General features: G+C 32.9%; 1 protein-coding gene across 6 annotated transcripts; it reads right to left on the bottom strand.

Annotated features, from left to right (window-relative positions):
• Positions 1–4,918: 4,918 nt before the first annotated feature.
• LOC115969201 (myb-like protein X) lies at positions 4,919–14,248 on the bottom strand. Of its 6 annotated transcripts, none has more exons than XM_031088793.1 (14): positions 13,995–14,241; positions 13,737–13,763; positions 13,497–13,619; positions 12,761–13,013; positions 12,168–12,281; positions 10,601–10,741; positions 10,120–10,260; positions 9,639–9,779; positions 9,158–9,298; positions 8,192–8,696; positions 6,462–6,488; positions 6,223–6,345; positions 5,410–5,656; positions 4,919–5,005 (listed from the first exon to the last, which is right to left on the bottom strand). In XM_031088793.1, exons 1-12 carry the CDS (start codon positions 14,048–14,050, stop codon positions 6,263–6,265), a joined length of 1,752 nt encoding a protein of 583 aa, XP_030944653.1. In that variant the 5' UTR covers positions 14,051–14,241; the 3' UTR covers positions 4,919–5,005; positions 5,410–5,656; positions 6,223–6,262. The 6 variants fall into 6 exon arrangements, with proteins under 6 accessions (XP_030944653.1, XP_030944655.1, XP_030944656.1 ...); XM_031088795.1 differs by having other exon boundaries at positions 10,601–10,735; XM_031088794.1 differs by lacking the exon at positions 4,919–5,005 and adding an exon at positions 5,963–6,098 and having other exon boundaries at positions 5,565–5,656.
• Between the last annotated feature and the right edge of the window lie 1,994 nt (positions 14,249–16,242).

Here is a 16,242-nt window from a genome sequence, read left to right as displayed (position 1 = left end):
TCAAAAGAGATATACATCATTTAAATCTTTCATCTCCCAATGGTTAAATTATCCCAAAAAAAAAAAATTATTCGAAGGTAATATGCAACATCTACCACCAGTGTAGAAATTGCCTATTACATGAAAGTCTGCAGCCTAAACCCAAAACTAAATAAATTTAATAATCAACATTATATATTTGATATTAATTTGTCCACTATTATGTTAGTTTATCCTTACGACCAAACTAGGACTACATTTTTGATTTCAGCAATGCTCTAGAAAAAACTTTAATATAATAATTTTTGCACACAAGCCATAACTTGCAACTTAGCATAGTTACAATTTTATAAGAGCATTTCCATTAAGGATGTAAAAAATGCTAAAAGTTAAATTTTACCACCAAAACACAAAAATACCCACTACATCAAAGATTTCAAATGCCAAAATTTTTGACACACAGCTACAGTGAGTTGTTATTAATAACAGCTCACTGTAGCATAAATCTTAAACCAAATATTATTTTTTTATTCCCAACGATCACTTTTTCTCTTCTTTCTTCTCTCTCCTCTCTCACTTTCCTCTTCTCTCTTTCTCGTAACTTCTGTTTCTCTCTATTTCACGGTTTGAGCTCCTCCCCTCCAAGGTTCGTCGGTCAAGAACTTCAAAACCCAAACGCCACTGGACATCACTTCACCTTCAGAGTGTTGCTGCTGATATGGAGGTAGAGCTTGACGATGGGGTGATTTGATTTTGTGGCTCTAGGTTTGTGGGTCTGGATTCATGGGTCTCTAATCGGCGAGGGCATCGACATTGAGGGGAGATCGACGTAGGTCATCGACTAAGAGAACGGTGTGGGCCATCGAGTTGATCACGTGGGTCTTTGATTGGCATGGGTCATTGAGTTGATGTGCTTTTGCTCTCTCTCGGTGGTTGTTTTGCTTTTTCCTTTTCCGATTGTTGGTGGTGATGAGGTTGTGGGTTTGTGATTTGGTTGTGATTTGGAAGGTTGTTTTTCTTTTTCTTTTTCTTTTTCCAGTTGTTGATGGTGAATGGTGATGAGGTTGTAGGTTTGGGTTTGTGATTTGGTTATGATTTTGGTGGTTGGTGGTAATGGTTGTGGGTGGTGGTGACAATGAAAATTGTTGTAGCTATGGTGGCGCTGACAGGTGGTTTTATATATTTTTGTTTTCGATGGTGGTGGCCGGTAGTGGCTAGCCGTGGGTGTGGGTTTGCAAAGAAAGTGTTGGGTTTTCCGAGAAAGGGAGAGACACAGATAAGAAGAGAGAGAAAGAAACATACAGAGAATAAAAAAATAATATTTAAATGAAGTGGTAAAAAAAATAGAATCTTTGATGTATGATGTATTATAAAGTGAGGTGTTAAAAGCTAAAAAGTAGTGTTTTGAGATGGTATATGCCAAAAATTTTGACTCCCTTGATGGGAATGCTCTAACAATATTGACACCGGAATGTCCCATGCGATTAATCAAATATAACTTGGCAAAATTTGTACATCAAATTGGTGAAATTGCACTTGTGTCCCTTCCTTACTCTCCCAAAAAATCTATTATCAAATATTCCATACTATGGAAATTAAAATATAAATCTAGGTTTTGAAAAAGGAATCAATAAAAATCAACTACAACATTTGGTATATATAGATGCAATACTTAGATATAGAGCAACTTTTGACACTTAGGCTGCATTTGTTTTGGCGTAAAACCATTTCAGGAAATCATTTTACACCTCACCATGTGTTTGGTTGCCCATGGAAAATAGAATTTTCTGGAAAACAATTTCATTTGACCGTAAATATTATGGCTTTGACTTGGAAATTGTTTTACATTTCTATTTTCACTTCAAACCATTTTCGGACTCAGACGTGCAAAGAGAGAGAGAGAGAGAGAGAGAGCAAGATGAGAGAGTAGAGAGAGTGAGCTAGATATCGTGCCCCAACCCTAGACGTGCCAGCGAGATTGCACTAGCAAGATCACGCCTTCGAGATCGCACCGTCAAGATCACATCGGTGAGATCGCGCTGCTGAGATCGTCCCGTCGAGATCGCATTGACCTCTTCTGGGTCAGATCATCACTACCGAGATTGTCTTGTCAAGATCGCGCCTTTGATTTTTGTTTTGATTTTTGAACTGGGTCTAATCGTCGTCGCCGCCCTCTAGATCGCCTCGTCCTCCTCTGGGTTAGATCATCTCCTCTGGATCTCATCGTCGTCGCCCTTTGGATTAGATTGCCTTGTCTCGATCTCGTCGTCCGCCATTCACTAATCTGCTTTCTCTCTTTGATATCTGATTTTTTGTTGTTGTTGTTGTGGTGGTGTGGGTGGTGGTGTTTTGGTGGTTTTTGTATTGTGTGGTGGTGGGTTTTGTGTGGATAGTGGTGGATTTTCTGTGGGTGATGGTGGGTTTTCTGATATAAAATTTGTTTGGAAATTGAGAAAATAGCTGAGAAAATGTGAAAATTTTGTAAGAAAATAGCATTTTTAGAATGTTACCAAACACTGAAAATCGTTTTCAGAATTATTTTCTATTAAACACCCAAACGCCCGGATTTTAATTTTTTTACGGGAATTCATTTTTTCCTGCATTCATTTTACACTCGGAATTCGATTTACATCGAACCAAACGTAGCCTTAGAATCAAGTCCCTTTGTCATGATAAATGTCAAGCTAATATTTTATATAAACAAGAATTAATTGAAGTTAAATCCCACGTGTTAAAAATATATTGAAATCTCAGTAACTACTAACTAGAAAATATTGGTCAAAATTTTTCTCCAAAAAAAAGAGAAAATATTGGTCAAAATATGGTAATAAATTTTGTAACTGTGTACATCTATCACATACATGCTTATAAATTTGATTCTAACTGTGTACATTCAGTTAGCTTACAGGACTAGGAAACTCAAAAACTATACTCCAGGATGTGACTGTCATCCAGAACTACTAGTGTGCTTTGGATTAGTTCGCTGTTAAAAGTTGACAAAAGTACAATTATACCTAGAGGATGTGAGGCATTAAAAAGCAACACATAAGCAAACAAGTTAAAAGGTTGAAAGAAAAAAACTAGTCCCAACTCAAAAAGAAAGTCGTCATCAATCTTAGACACCAAACCAGTGCCGGCTCAAGGCCTTGACAACTTAGGCCTAGGCCTAAGGCCCCACAATAAATAAAAAATTTCCCGACTAAAAAAAGGCCCTATCTCCCTTAGTAAAAGACCCAAAATTTAATAAAAATATAACATTTTTTAAATAATTGGTACTTTTTTTTTAAGAGTGATACTAAAGATACTACAAATCTTACTATAGATTTAACTAACGTATCACCAATCATATAAAAAAGTAATTCAAATACAAATAAATTAAGTTGTTGAAATTCATCAATTAAAGTCATAATCACATTTATTGTGAACATTTTGTAGTATTTTTAGTATTTTTCTTTTTCATTTCTAACAAGACTTTTAAAATAGGAGACTAATAAAAATCTAACCCAATTGAAACCCTAAGATGTTTCAAATAAAATGTTGCAAATGTGATAAATCATCAATGATGACTAATCTCCTACTAAGCTACACACCAAATAATATCTATCTATCTCTTTCTCTTAAAAAGAATAGATAAAATTAAAATTTAGATTACAACTGTACTTAATTATGCATAGTCATATATCCAAGTCAAAGAAAGTTCCTTTTGATTCAACTATAATATTTAATCTTTTATATGAAATTAATCTTAGTTTAGCTAGTATTATTCATCAATTTCCGTATTTACATCAAAATTAGTCTTAATTTAATTAGTATTATATAATTTTATTTAATTAATGTTTACATATAAAAAGGCCCCATATAAAATTTTTGCCTTAGCCCCCAAATTTTGTTGGGCCTGCACCAAACTACATACTAAAGATTTGAGATTTGTTGATCTAAATTGCCATAGCAATTTAGGCATGCTGACCTCCTAGAAGACCTGCCAATTCTTGAAACCGGGCCAAGTGCTTCTTTCCCTTACGGTGAGATTCCAAGTCAACTTTAGAACCGCACCTTAGATTGCATATGTAACACCATAACGGAGAATGAGTGTTTTGAACAACTTTCTTTGAATTTTTTTGCAGGCCATGCACATCCCTTTGTTTAATATTACCTTCCTCTTTCAATCCATTGCTGGATGCAGATTTCTTTTTTGTCTGTTTAAGATGTTCGTGCTTCTTTGGTGTTGAAGTAGGGAAGCCTTTGTTTTTGGCTCTGGTAATTAATTTAAGCTCCTCACAAGTGGCCTTGTGTCTCTTTCCTTGAAGGTGGGAATTTAAAGTTGTCTCACTTTTGGTTGTGACCTGACATAAGGCACAAGTCCACTCTTTCTGGACTTCCATGAAATCAGGTATAATCTTTGTTGTATCCCTTTCTTTCATATCTGTTAACATCACTGTGCTTTTCTTAGTCTGAACAAGGGTAGACTCTATTGGAGTATCCTACAAGTGTAGCAAATTAAACAGAAATTAACAATAGTGATTGAGAGTTGTGATAAATATACTTACCTTGGAAAAGACATGCCTTAATAATTTAAATGTGAATAGAAAATAGGTATCTAATTGCAGGAAAACATACGACCAACATTACCAATACTTCTATTTCTTTAATTTCAATATATATATATGATTATGATTCCAACAATTTAGTATACAGTGGAGCGTGCTTATGAGCTCATTTACAACTCCAAAATCATTAACTAATCATGTCCAAATCATGTTTTGACATAGTTTCAAGCATCATAAAACATGGTTTCTATGCATATTCATTCTTCTTTTTTTGAGTGAATGTTTCTATGCATATTCCTAGTTCATAATATTTTTCACCCCTTTTAATAAAGAATTCGAATGTCCACATATTTTACACTGACCTTCCAAGTAAACAGAATGGGTGAACTTACCCTCTCAATTGCAGTGACTCCATTTTTCTCGGTTACCTCAACGGCTTTGATTTCTTCTGACTCAATATTATGCTCAATGAACTTTGACTGAATTAAGATAAATGAGAAGATAAGCTCATCAGGAAGTTTATGAATTTAAATGTTTGTTATAATGAAGACACACAAGTAATAATGGTTTTTTTCCCATGCCTTCAGAATATTCTCATTTCTTAATCAAATTTCAAAGAAATTTTAACTTAAAAATAAACTTGAGTATAAGATACTACTGATGCTATCACACGCTCAGAAATATCTGTTCATACAATCTTCCTAACCTCCGTTTTGGGTTTGCCTTGCATTCATCTAACCTAAACACTATAGTTTACAAGTATACAAATCTTATCCGCATCAGCATGTATATGTATACCACAAGTACAGGGCCAATTTTCATTGAAATTGACCATGTAATAAAATAAAATAGCCAATCTCAGGAATTACTACCCCTAACATACCTCACTAGAAAGAAGTTCCTTTGAAGCTTCAGATTCATTCTGTTTCTGGTATCTCTCTGCCTCAGCAGGAAAGTCATCTCTCTTTAGATAAGGCTCCTTCCACTCATTGAACAAGTTGATGACAAATTGTGGTTCCAAGGAGAGACAGGGTTGGACAAGGAGTTCATAGAAATAGAGAGCACCACTGAAGTGAGGAATCATCAACCGGTACATAATTATTAGCTTCATGGTAGGCCAGAATGGTAGCCTGATATGGACACACAGTGCACCAAAAATTTAAAAAACTATGTAAATAATGTAAAAGATAAGATAATCAACTAGCTCTGGAAGATGAAGCACACTGAAAATTATGTAACATAACATAATTCTCCAATTCTTCATAAAACTACCCATGACCAAGAAGTAGAGGAAAAGAGAGAAGATAACCTACGGTCACATTTTGGTAACTATAAATGACTGAACTATGAAGATTCTGAAAGTGATCAATTGTTGATTATGAGAATCCAGAACAATTATAATGCTTTACCCATATTAACATTTCAATTTACTATACCATTCGAAACATTTTCATGGACTGAAAAGCATAGCTGATTTGGGAAATCTCTTAAGTAATCAAAGTTATGAAACTTCTTGGCAGAAAATGCACGATGGTGAATTTGTCCGAAACCTTTCTCTCCTCAACGATCAATCTATGGTTCCCACAAAATTTAAAAGCTTTATATATACAATAAACAGAGAGATATATAGAACATAGTAGGAGCAAGGCAATAAGGCAACCAAAAAGAAATATCAAATGGACTGTAAAAAAATTACCATTCAAGAAGCTTCATGAACACATGCTCAAAGAGTGAAATCAACGAATAGAGAACCCAATAAGCGACCAACTTCCGAGTGTCCGAACTCGAATTACTCTCAATAGCACAAATTGAAGCGCATCTATCAAGAAAACAATCATCATTATCATCATCACCACCTCCATATATAAAATGAAAGGAGGGAAATAAACAACACTAGTCAGAGAGAGAGAGAGAGAGAGAGAGAGAGAGACTTACAGAGGATAACCCAAAGACAAGAAAGGCCTGCAAGTACGTGACAAGAAAAGAAGGGATAAATGCGTGAAATTAAACAGAGAAAATCACCTATAATGTATTAATGTGCGTGTAAGAATGTGTATAATAGGATGTGTGTAATAAACAACACCCTCATCATAAAATGAAAACAACAATTCTGAAAGTTTTGAGAGAAATAAGACATGACCCATGAAACCCAGTTCAGTTAGAAAAAGAAAAAAAAAAGAAAAGAAAAACAGAGATATACCATGCAAATAGGTCAAAGCATTTCAATGCAAATAAGAAATAGCCCACGAAACCCATCTCTAATTAAACTCAACTCTCTGGTGTGGTCTTTTACTTGAATCTCCAACTCGAAGCAAAAGATGATTGAAATGGTGAGAAGATTGGAAGAACAAAAAGACAAAACGTTACAACGTATTAGCAAGAATATTAATTTGAAAAGTGAAAAAAAGGCCGTGAAAGAGTAAAGTTAGTTTAATCTTCTTGGAATCAGAGATGACCTTTCGGTATCTTCATCGTTACTTAAAGTAAGTTAAATGCCACGAGATGACGATGCCACTCTTGCATCGTGGTGCGTCATTGTCGTATATATACGAGGAAGGAGAACCAATTAAGGTTTTTGCTACTCGCTTGTATGCCGACATTGCAGAACTACATCGGTTTGCATGAGTGACACGTGTGCTGGATAAAGTAGAATTGTCCAACAGTTGGTGAGTATAGATGTTCTCCTCGTACGGAAAGTAGAGATGCACATGCACAAGGTGCATGATAAACGTGCTAATTAAAAGGGGTTTTGATTCTTTTCAATTCTCTATTATGGAATATTGAGTAACAAATTACGTTTGAAAAGAAGTTTTTCTTTCTTTTTGGGTTAATTGCGTAAATGGCTCTTAATCCATATAATTATTCATTCTGATTAAAGTTGCCAAGAGTCTTGTGGTAACTTAATTAATACTTTTTGGTATTTTTAACAAAAATTTCCATGATTCAAATATTTTATCAAAATAAAAAAAAATTCTTAAATTTATATATATATAATAATAAGTGAAGTTGGAAGAAATTCAAGTTAAAATTCTAAATTAAAATTCTAATTTTGTATCATGTATCTTAAATTATTTATTTTTAAAGAGTTTTATTTCTTAATTTTAAAATTAAATATGAAACCACATCATAAATATTCATATAAGTGAATTATTAAGTACAAAAACCAAATAGTCTAGAATAAATAAATCATAAAAAAAAAAAAAAGGTTTCACAATAATATAAAAAAATGACAATTTACATTTTATACCTAATAATATCCTTACAAATTTTTTTAAAGAGTTAACAAAATATAAAAATGACAATCAATAGTATTTAAATTATATATATATATATATGAAATATATTATGCATCTTATTATATTTTTTAAATATATCCATATATATGCATAAGGTTATAAGCTAGTTTTAAGTTAATATGCAATATCTACCATTCCTAATGAAGAAATCGTGAAAGTCTATGCAGTCAACACCCAAAATTACGGTGTACTCTGGATTGTCTTTTTTGTTGAAAGATGAGTACTTCAAAATGCAACACAACCAAATAACTTAAAAAAAAAAAAAAATCCCAAACTCACAAAACAAAGTTGTCATCAATCTTAGTCACCAAACTACTAAGATTTGTCAGTTGTTAATCTAAATTGCCAAAGTAATTTAGGCATGCTGACCTTCTACAAAATCTGCCAATTCCCGAATCCGGGCCAAGTGCTTCTTTCCCTTAAGGTGACCATCCAAGTTATCTTTATTGGGGCACCTTAGGTTACATATGTAACACGATAGAGGAGATCGAGTGTCCTGAACAATTTTCTTAGAATTTATTTGCAGGCCATGCACATCCCATTGTTTTATATTAACTTCCTCTTTCAATCCATTGCTGGATGCACATTTCTTTTGTGTCTGTGTCTGTTCATGTTTCTTTGTTGTTGAAGTAGGGAAATTTTTCTTTTTGGCTCTGGTAATTGCTTTCAGCACCTCACAATTTGCCTTGTGTCTCTTTCCTTGAAGGTGGGAATTCAAAGTTGTCTCACTTTGGATTGTGACCTTACATATAGCACAAGCCCACTCTTTCTGAACTTTAGTGAAATCAGGTGTACTCTTTGAGGTTACATTCATATCTGTAAGTGTCTCTATGCTTTTCCCAGTCTGAACAAGGGTGGACTCTATGGGAGTAACCTAAAAGTGCAGCAAATTAAACAGAAATTAACAATAGTGATTGATAGTTGTGATACATACATTTACTAGGAAAAGACCTGCCTTAATGATTTAAATGTGATAAGGAAAATAGGTATCTAACTGCAATATAATGTAAGATCAACACTACCAATACTTTTATTTCTTTAATTCCAATATATATATATATATATATATATTCCACACGCTTATGAGTTCATTTATTACAACTCCAAATTCATTAACCAATCATGTCCAAATCATGTTTTGACATAGTCTCAAGCAACATGGTTTCTATGCATATTCCCTTCTAATTCTTTTGTTTTGTTTTGTTTTTTATTTTTTTTCTCCTTTATGAGTGAATCTTTCTATCCATATTCGAAATTCATAAACCTTTTCACCCCTCAAGAAATGCCCACATATTGTATTATGACCTTCCAAGTAAATAGAAAAGGAGAACTTACCCTCTCAATTGCAACAACTTCATTTTTTTCTGTTACTCCAACATCTTCATTTTCTTCTGTTACTTCAACATCTTCGTTTTCTTCTGTTACTTCAACATCTTTGTCTTCCTTCTGCTCGACATTGTCCTCTATGGACTTTGACTGAATTAAGAATCATTTAAGATAAATGAGAAGATAAGCTCATCAGGAAGTTTATGAGTTAAATAATTAATTATAATGAAGAAACAAGTACTAATGGTTTTTCTTTCTTGCCTTCAGAATAACATCTCAATGGCCTAATTAAATTTCAAAGAAATTTGAACTTAAAATAAGCTTGATTATAAGATACTACAGATGCTATCACACTCAAACATTAAGAATAGATATATATGTTTGTACAATCTTCCTAACCATATTCGAATTTCATAAACCTTTTCACCCCTCAAGAAATGCCCACATATTGTATTATGACCTTCCAAGTAAATAGAAAAGGAGAACTTACCCTCTCAATTGCAACAACTTCATTTTTTTCTGTTACTCCAACATCTTCATTTTCTTCTGTTACTTCAACATCTTCGTTTTCTTTTGTTACTTCAACATCTTTGTCTTCCTTCTGCTCGACATTGTCCTCTATGGACTTTGACTGAATTAAGAATCATTTAAGATAAATGAGAAGATAAGCTCATCAGAAAGTTTATGAGTTAAATAATTAATTATAATGAAGAAACAAGTACTAATGGTTTTTCTTTCTTGCCTTCAGAATAACATCTCAATGGCCTAATTAAATTTCAAAGAAATTTGAACTTAAAATAAGCTTGATTATAAGATACTACAGATGCTATCACACTCAAACATTAAGAATAGATATATATGTTTGTACAATCTTCCTAACCATATTCGAATTTCATAAACCTTTTCACCCCTCAAGAAATGCCCACATATTGTATTATGACCTTCCAAGTAAATAGAAAAGGAGAACTTACCCTCTCAATTGCAACAACTTCATTTTTTTCTGTTACTCCAACATCTTCATTTTCTTCTGTTACTTCAACATCTTCGTTTTCTTTTGTTACTTCAACATCTTTGTCTTCCTTCTGCTCGACATTGTCCTCTATGGACTTTGACTGAATTAAGAATCATTTAAGATAAATGAGAAGATAAGCTCATCAGAAAGTTTATGAGTTAAATAATTAATTATAATGAAGAAACAAGTACTAATGGTTTTTCTTTCTTGCCTTCAGAATAACATCTCAATGGCCTAATTAAATTTCAAAGAAATTTGAACTTAAAATAAGCTTGATTATAAGATACTACAGATGCTATCACACTCAAACATTAAGAATAGATATATATGTTTGTACAATCTTCCTAACCATATTCGAATTTCATAAACCTTTTCACCCCTCAAGAAATGCCCACATATTGTATTATGACCTTCCAAGTAAATAGAAAAGGAGAACTTACCCTCTCAATTGCAGCAACTTCATTTTTTTCTGTTACTTCAACATCTTCATTTTCTTCTGTTACTTCAACATCTTCGTTTTCTTCTGTTACTTCAACATCTTTGTCTTCTTTCTGACCGACATTGTTCTCTATGGACTTTGACTGAATTAAGAATCATTTAAAATAAATGAGAAGATAAGCTCATCAGGAACTTTATGAGTTAAATAATTTATTATAGTGAAGAAACAACTACTAATGGTTTTTCTTTCTCGCCTTTAGAATAACATCTCAATGGCCCAATTAAATTTCAAAGAAATTTGAACTTAAAAATAAGCTTGATTATAAGATACTACAGATGCTATCACACTCAAACATTAAGCACAGATATATATGTTTGTACAATCTTCCTAACCATATTCGAAATTCAGAAACCTTTTTTCACCCCTCAAGAAATGCCCACATATTGTATTATGACCTTCCAAGTAAATAGAAAAGGAGAACTTACCCTCTCAATTGCAGCAACTTCATTTTTTTCTGTTACTTCAACATCTTCATTTTCTTCTGTTACTTCAACATCTTTGTCTTTCTTCTGTTACTTCAAAATGCAACACAACCAAACAACTTAAAAGAAAAAAAAAAAAAAAAAAAAAAAATCCCAAACTCACAAAACAAAGTTGTCATCAATCTTAGTCACCAACCTACTAAGATTTGTCAGCTTTTAATCTAAATTGCCAAAGTAATTTAGGCATGCTGACCTTCTACAAAATCTGCTAATTCCTGAATCCGGGCCAAGTGCTTCTTTTCGTTAAGGTGAGCATCCAAGTTATCTTTACTGGGGCACCATACGTTACATATGTAACATAATAGCGGAGATCGAGTGTCCTGAACAATTTTCGTAGAATTTATTTGCAGGCCATGCACATCCCATTGTTTTATATTAACTTCCTCTTTCAATCCATTACTGGATGCACATTTCTTTTGTCTGTGTATGTTCATGTTTCTTTGGTGTTGAAGTAGGGAAATTTTTCTTTGGACTTCAGTGAAATCAGGTGTACTCTTTGAGGTTACATTCATATCTGTAAGTGTCTCTGTGGTTTTCCCAGTCTGAACAAGGGTGGACTCTATGGGAGTAACCTAAAAGTGCAGCAAATTAAACAGAAATTAACAATAGTGATTGATAGTTGTGATACATACATTTACCGAGGAAAAGGCCTGCCTTAATGATTTATATGCGAACAGAAAATAGGTATCTAATTGCAATATAATGTACAATCAACACTACCAATACTTTTATTTCTTTAATTCCAATATATATATATATATATATATATTCCACACGCTTATGAGTTCATTTATTACAACTCCAAATTCATTAACCAATCATGTCCAAATCATGTTTTGACATAGTCTCAAGCAACATGGTTTCTATGCATATTCCCTTCTTTTGTTTTGTTTTGTTTTTTTTTTTTTTCTCCTTTACGAGTGAATGTTTCTATCCATATTCGAAATTCATAAACCTTTTCACCCCTCAAGAAATGCCCACATATTGTATTATGACCTTCCAAGTAAATAGAAAAGGAGAACTTACCCTCTCAATTGCAGCAACTTCATTTTTTTCTGTTACTTCAACATCTTCATTTTCTTCTGTTACTTCAACATCTTTGTCTTCTTTCTGCCCGACATTGTTCTCTATGGACTTTGACTGAATTAAGAATCATTTAAAATAAATGAGAAGATAAGCTCATAAGGAAGTTTATGAGTTAAATAATTTATTATAATGAAGAAACAAGTACTAGTGGTTTTTGCTATCAAAAAAAAAAAAGAAGTACTAGTGGTTTTTCTTTCCCGCCTTCAGAATAACATCTCAATGGCCTAATTAAAAATAAGCTTGATTATAAGATACTACAGATAGATGCTATCACACTCAAACATTAATCACAGATATATATGTTTGTACAGTCTTCCTAACCTCAGTTGTGGGTTTGCCTTACATTCATACCTAAACCCTATAGTTTACATGTATTTGAACCTTATCCGCACATATATGTAGACACAAAACGATTCCTCAAGTACAGGGTAATTCTCATTCAAACTGATCCAGTGATAAATCTTCTAATCAGAGATTAACTAGCCATGCAATCTCAGCCCCACTTACCAGCCTAATTACTACCCCTGACATACCTCATCACTAGAAATAAGTTCCTCTGAAGCTTCAGATTCATTCTGTTTCTGGTATCTCTCAGCTGCCTCAGTAGGAAAGCCATCTCTCTTTAGACAATGCTCCTTCCACTCATTGAACAAGTTGATGACAATTTGTGGTACCAAGGAGAGACAGGGTTGGACAAGGAGTTCATAGAAATAGAGAGCATTGCCAAAGTGAGGAATCATCAACCAGTACATGATGATTAGCTTCATGTGAGGCCAGAATGGTAGCCTGATATGGACACAGAAAGAGCTACTAAAAGTTAGAAAAACCAAGTAAATAATGCAAAATTTGAATGATGATGAAGAACATTGAAAATTATGAAACATGATTCTCCAATTCTTCATAAAATGACTGAACAATGAGGATTCTGAAAGCAGCTGTCAATTGTTGATTGTGAAAATCCAGAACGAATAAAATGCTTTACTTATATTCACTTTTCAATTTAGTATACCATTCAATACAATTTCAGGGACTGAAATGCATAACTGATTTGGGAAATCAATGAAGAACGTAAACAAAGATAAAAAAACTTGTCAAAAAATGCACAAGTGAATTTTTCTGAAACCTTACTATAATCAACGATCAATCTATATATGGTTCCCACAAAATTTAAAAGCTTTAGATATATATACAATAAACAAATGGATACTTATAGGGGCAAGGCAATAAGGCAACCAAACAGAAACATATAATGGAGGCTAACAAAATTACCACTCAAGAAGCTTCATGAAAGCATGCTCGAAGAGTGAAATCAACGAATAGAAAACCCAATAAGCGATCAACTTCCGAGTGTCCGAATTCGAGTTACTCTCAATAGCACAAATCGAAGCACATCTATTGAGAATACAATCATCATTATCATCATCACCACCCCTTCCACCTATATATATATATATATATATATAACAAAAGGAGTGAAAGAAACTATACATGTAAGAGAGAGATACTTACAAAGGATACCCCAAAGAGAAGAGAGGGCTGCAAGTACGTGACAAGAGAAGAAGAAAGTATAAACATGTGAAATTAAACAGAGAAAATCACCTACTTGTTCTCATGTGCGTGTAATAAAAATGTGTATAATAGGGTGTGTGTGTGTGTAAACCCTAATCATAAATTAGAGAACAATAATTCTGAGTATTTTGAGAGAAATAAGACAACCCATGAAAGCCATTTCTGTTTGAAAAAAAGAAAAAGAAAGCAGAGATATACCAAGCAAATAGGTCAAAGCATTTCAATGCAAAGAAGAGATAGCCCACGAAACCCATCTCTAAACTCAACACTCTGGTGTGGTCTTTCTCTCGAGTCTCCAACAACTCGAAGCAAAAGATGATTGAAGTGGTGAGAAGAATGGGAAAAAGAAAAAGACAAAACGTTACAACTTAGAAACAGGAATGTAAAAAAAAAAAGGCAGTGAAAGAGTAAAGTCAGCTTATTCTTCTTGGAAGCAGAGATGACCTTTCGGTATCTTTCTCATTACGTAAAGTAATTAAGTTTGATGCCATGAGATGACGATGGCCTTCTTTCATCGTAGTCATATACATGAGAAAGGAGAACCAATTATGATTTTTGCTACTCGCCCGTGTAGGCCATTGCAGAACTAAATAGGTTTGCATGGTGACACGTGTGCTGGATAAAGTAATTGTAGAGAGGAGTTGTGATGCACATGCACATCAGCACAAGTCGATCCATGTGCTAATTAAAAGGGGTTTGATTCTTTTCAATTCTCTACTATGGAATATGGAGTAACAAATTACCATTGAAAAGAAGTGTTTGTTTCTTTTGCCTTTTTAATTCAAACCACTGTAACACTATAAAAAAGAAAAAAGAAAAAAAATGTTATATTCGTAACATTTTCAAATTTTCACAATAAATTATAAGTAGCGTTGTTACAAATTGTTATTAGTAGGAAAAAAATAATTTTTATGTTAGATTAATATTTATGATTTATTATAAAAATACTGTGGAAATGTATGTTGTGGACTAGACGAGAAAAAGTCATCAATCTTACTACTCAAAACACAAAAATAAAGAGGAATCAAGAGTAAGGAGATGGTAATTCTTCCCCATACATAAAGACAAAGACCCATCATCACAAGTCAAAGCAGTAGTAGTTCAATACTATCATGCGCCTAACCCAATGAATGAATTAGGCACGCGACAACGGTCCACATTTCACCTTACAAATATGCAAGGCCTTCTTACATACTAATAATTATTCTTAAAAAAAATGATATCAAATAAATCCAAAGCTAACCTTCAACCATTCAATTTCCAAAAGATCCCCAAGTTTAATGGAAGCAAAAATCCAATCCCCATGTGTGTAAAGTACTAGAAAACAAAAATATACTAATTATTACAAGTCCAATTTTATCCCAAATTTCTAAGCTCCTCTCAAGCGCACAAAACCTGTTATCTTCATAATCTGAAATGGGTAAATCTCTGCCTCCTCTCTTTGGAATCGTTAGAAGTCACTAATGAGTATAATGGTGGCTGAGTTTTTAACCTAGTGTATATATATTAGTATTACTAACCCAATATCAAAATTACTAATTAAGTTGCCCTTAAAAAATATCGATCTATTTTTTTTTTTTTTTTTGGTTGCCTTTCATGGTTATTATTATTAGTTTTGGAACCAGTTATTACAATTTGCAAATACATTTTAAGGTCTTAGGCAATAAATTTGAGAGGGTATTTTTTAAATATTTATATATCTATTAAATATTTTTTAATATACTTTCTATATTATATTTTTGTTTTGGTTTAAAAAAAATTCTTCTTATTTTTTGAGATGACTAATTGCTAATTAGATTTTTGTATTTAAGTTTTATTAACATATCTTTTATAAGTTGTTAGGAAAATTGATTTTTAGTGATTATATATTCAGCATACTTATAACAATTTATTTTTTGGTGAAACAGTTTACAATTTCAATTGGGTTGGATTTATATTGGCTCAATATTATGGGGGTCTTCAAGACAGGAAGGAAAAAAAAAAAAAAAAAAAAGATTAAGACCCAACTAAATTTTTTTCTTTTTGAAAAATTCAATTACATCATTACAATTTCAGGGGTCTTTTGTTTTGTTCATGTAATGTTAGCCTTGGGACCCTTTATAAATTTTGGAATAGATGGGGCCCTAGGATTACACCTAAGTGGCCGAAGCCTAGAGTCGGCCCTAAGCTAAAGAGTTTGCTTCTCTGATGACATGATTTACCAACCAACATGAATCAGAACACTATAAATTAATAATGTTTGCAATAATTTTTGCAATTGCCCAATGGGGAAGAGAAAGAGAGCATGCTATAGGTTTAATTACGTTTAAAAGATCTCTCAAAATAAAATTGGTAATACCCTCTTCAATCAAAATTTTCATTGCAAAAAGATTTGTCTTGCCTTTTTCCCATAAAAAAAATCACCAGGATCTGAAGAAGTAGACCGTATATAAGAAGAGGTCAAACT

This window comes from Quercus lobata, chromosome 11, assembly GCF_001633185.2.
Source record: "Quercus lobata isolate SW786 chromosome 11, ValleyOak3.0 Primary Assembly, whole genome shotgun sequence".
Lineage (NCBI taxonomy): Eukaryota > Viridiplantae > Streptophyta > Magnoliopsida > Fagales > Fagaceae > Quercus > Quercus lobata.
The sequence above is the reverse complement of the archived record's forward strand: the minus strand, read 5'-3'. Positions and strand labels throughout refer to the sequence as shown.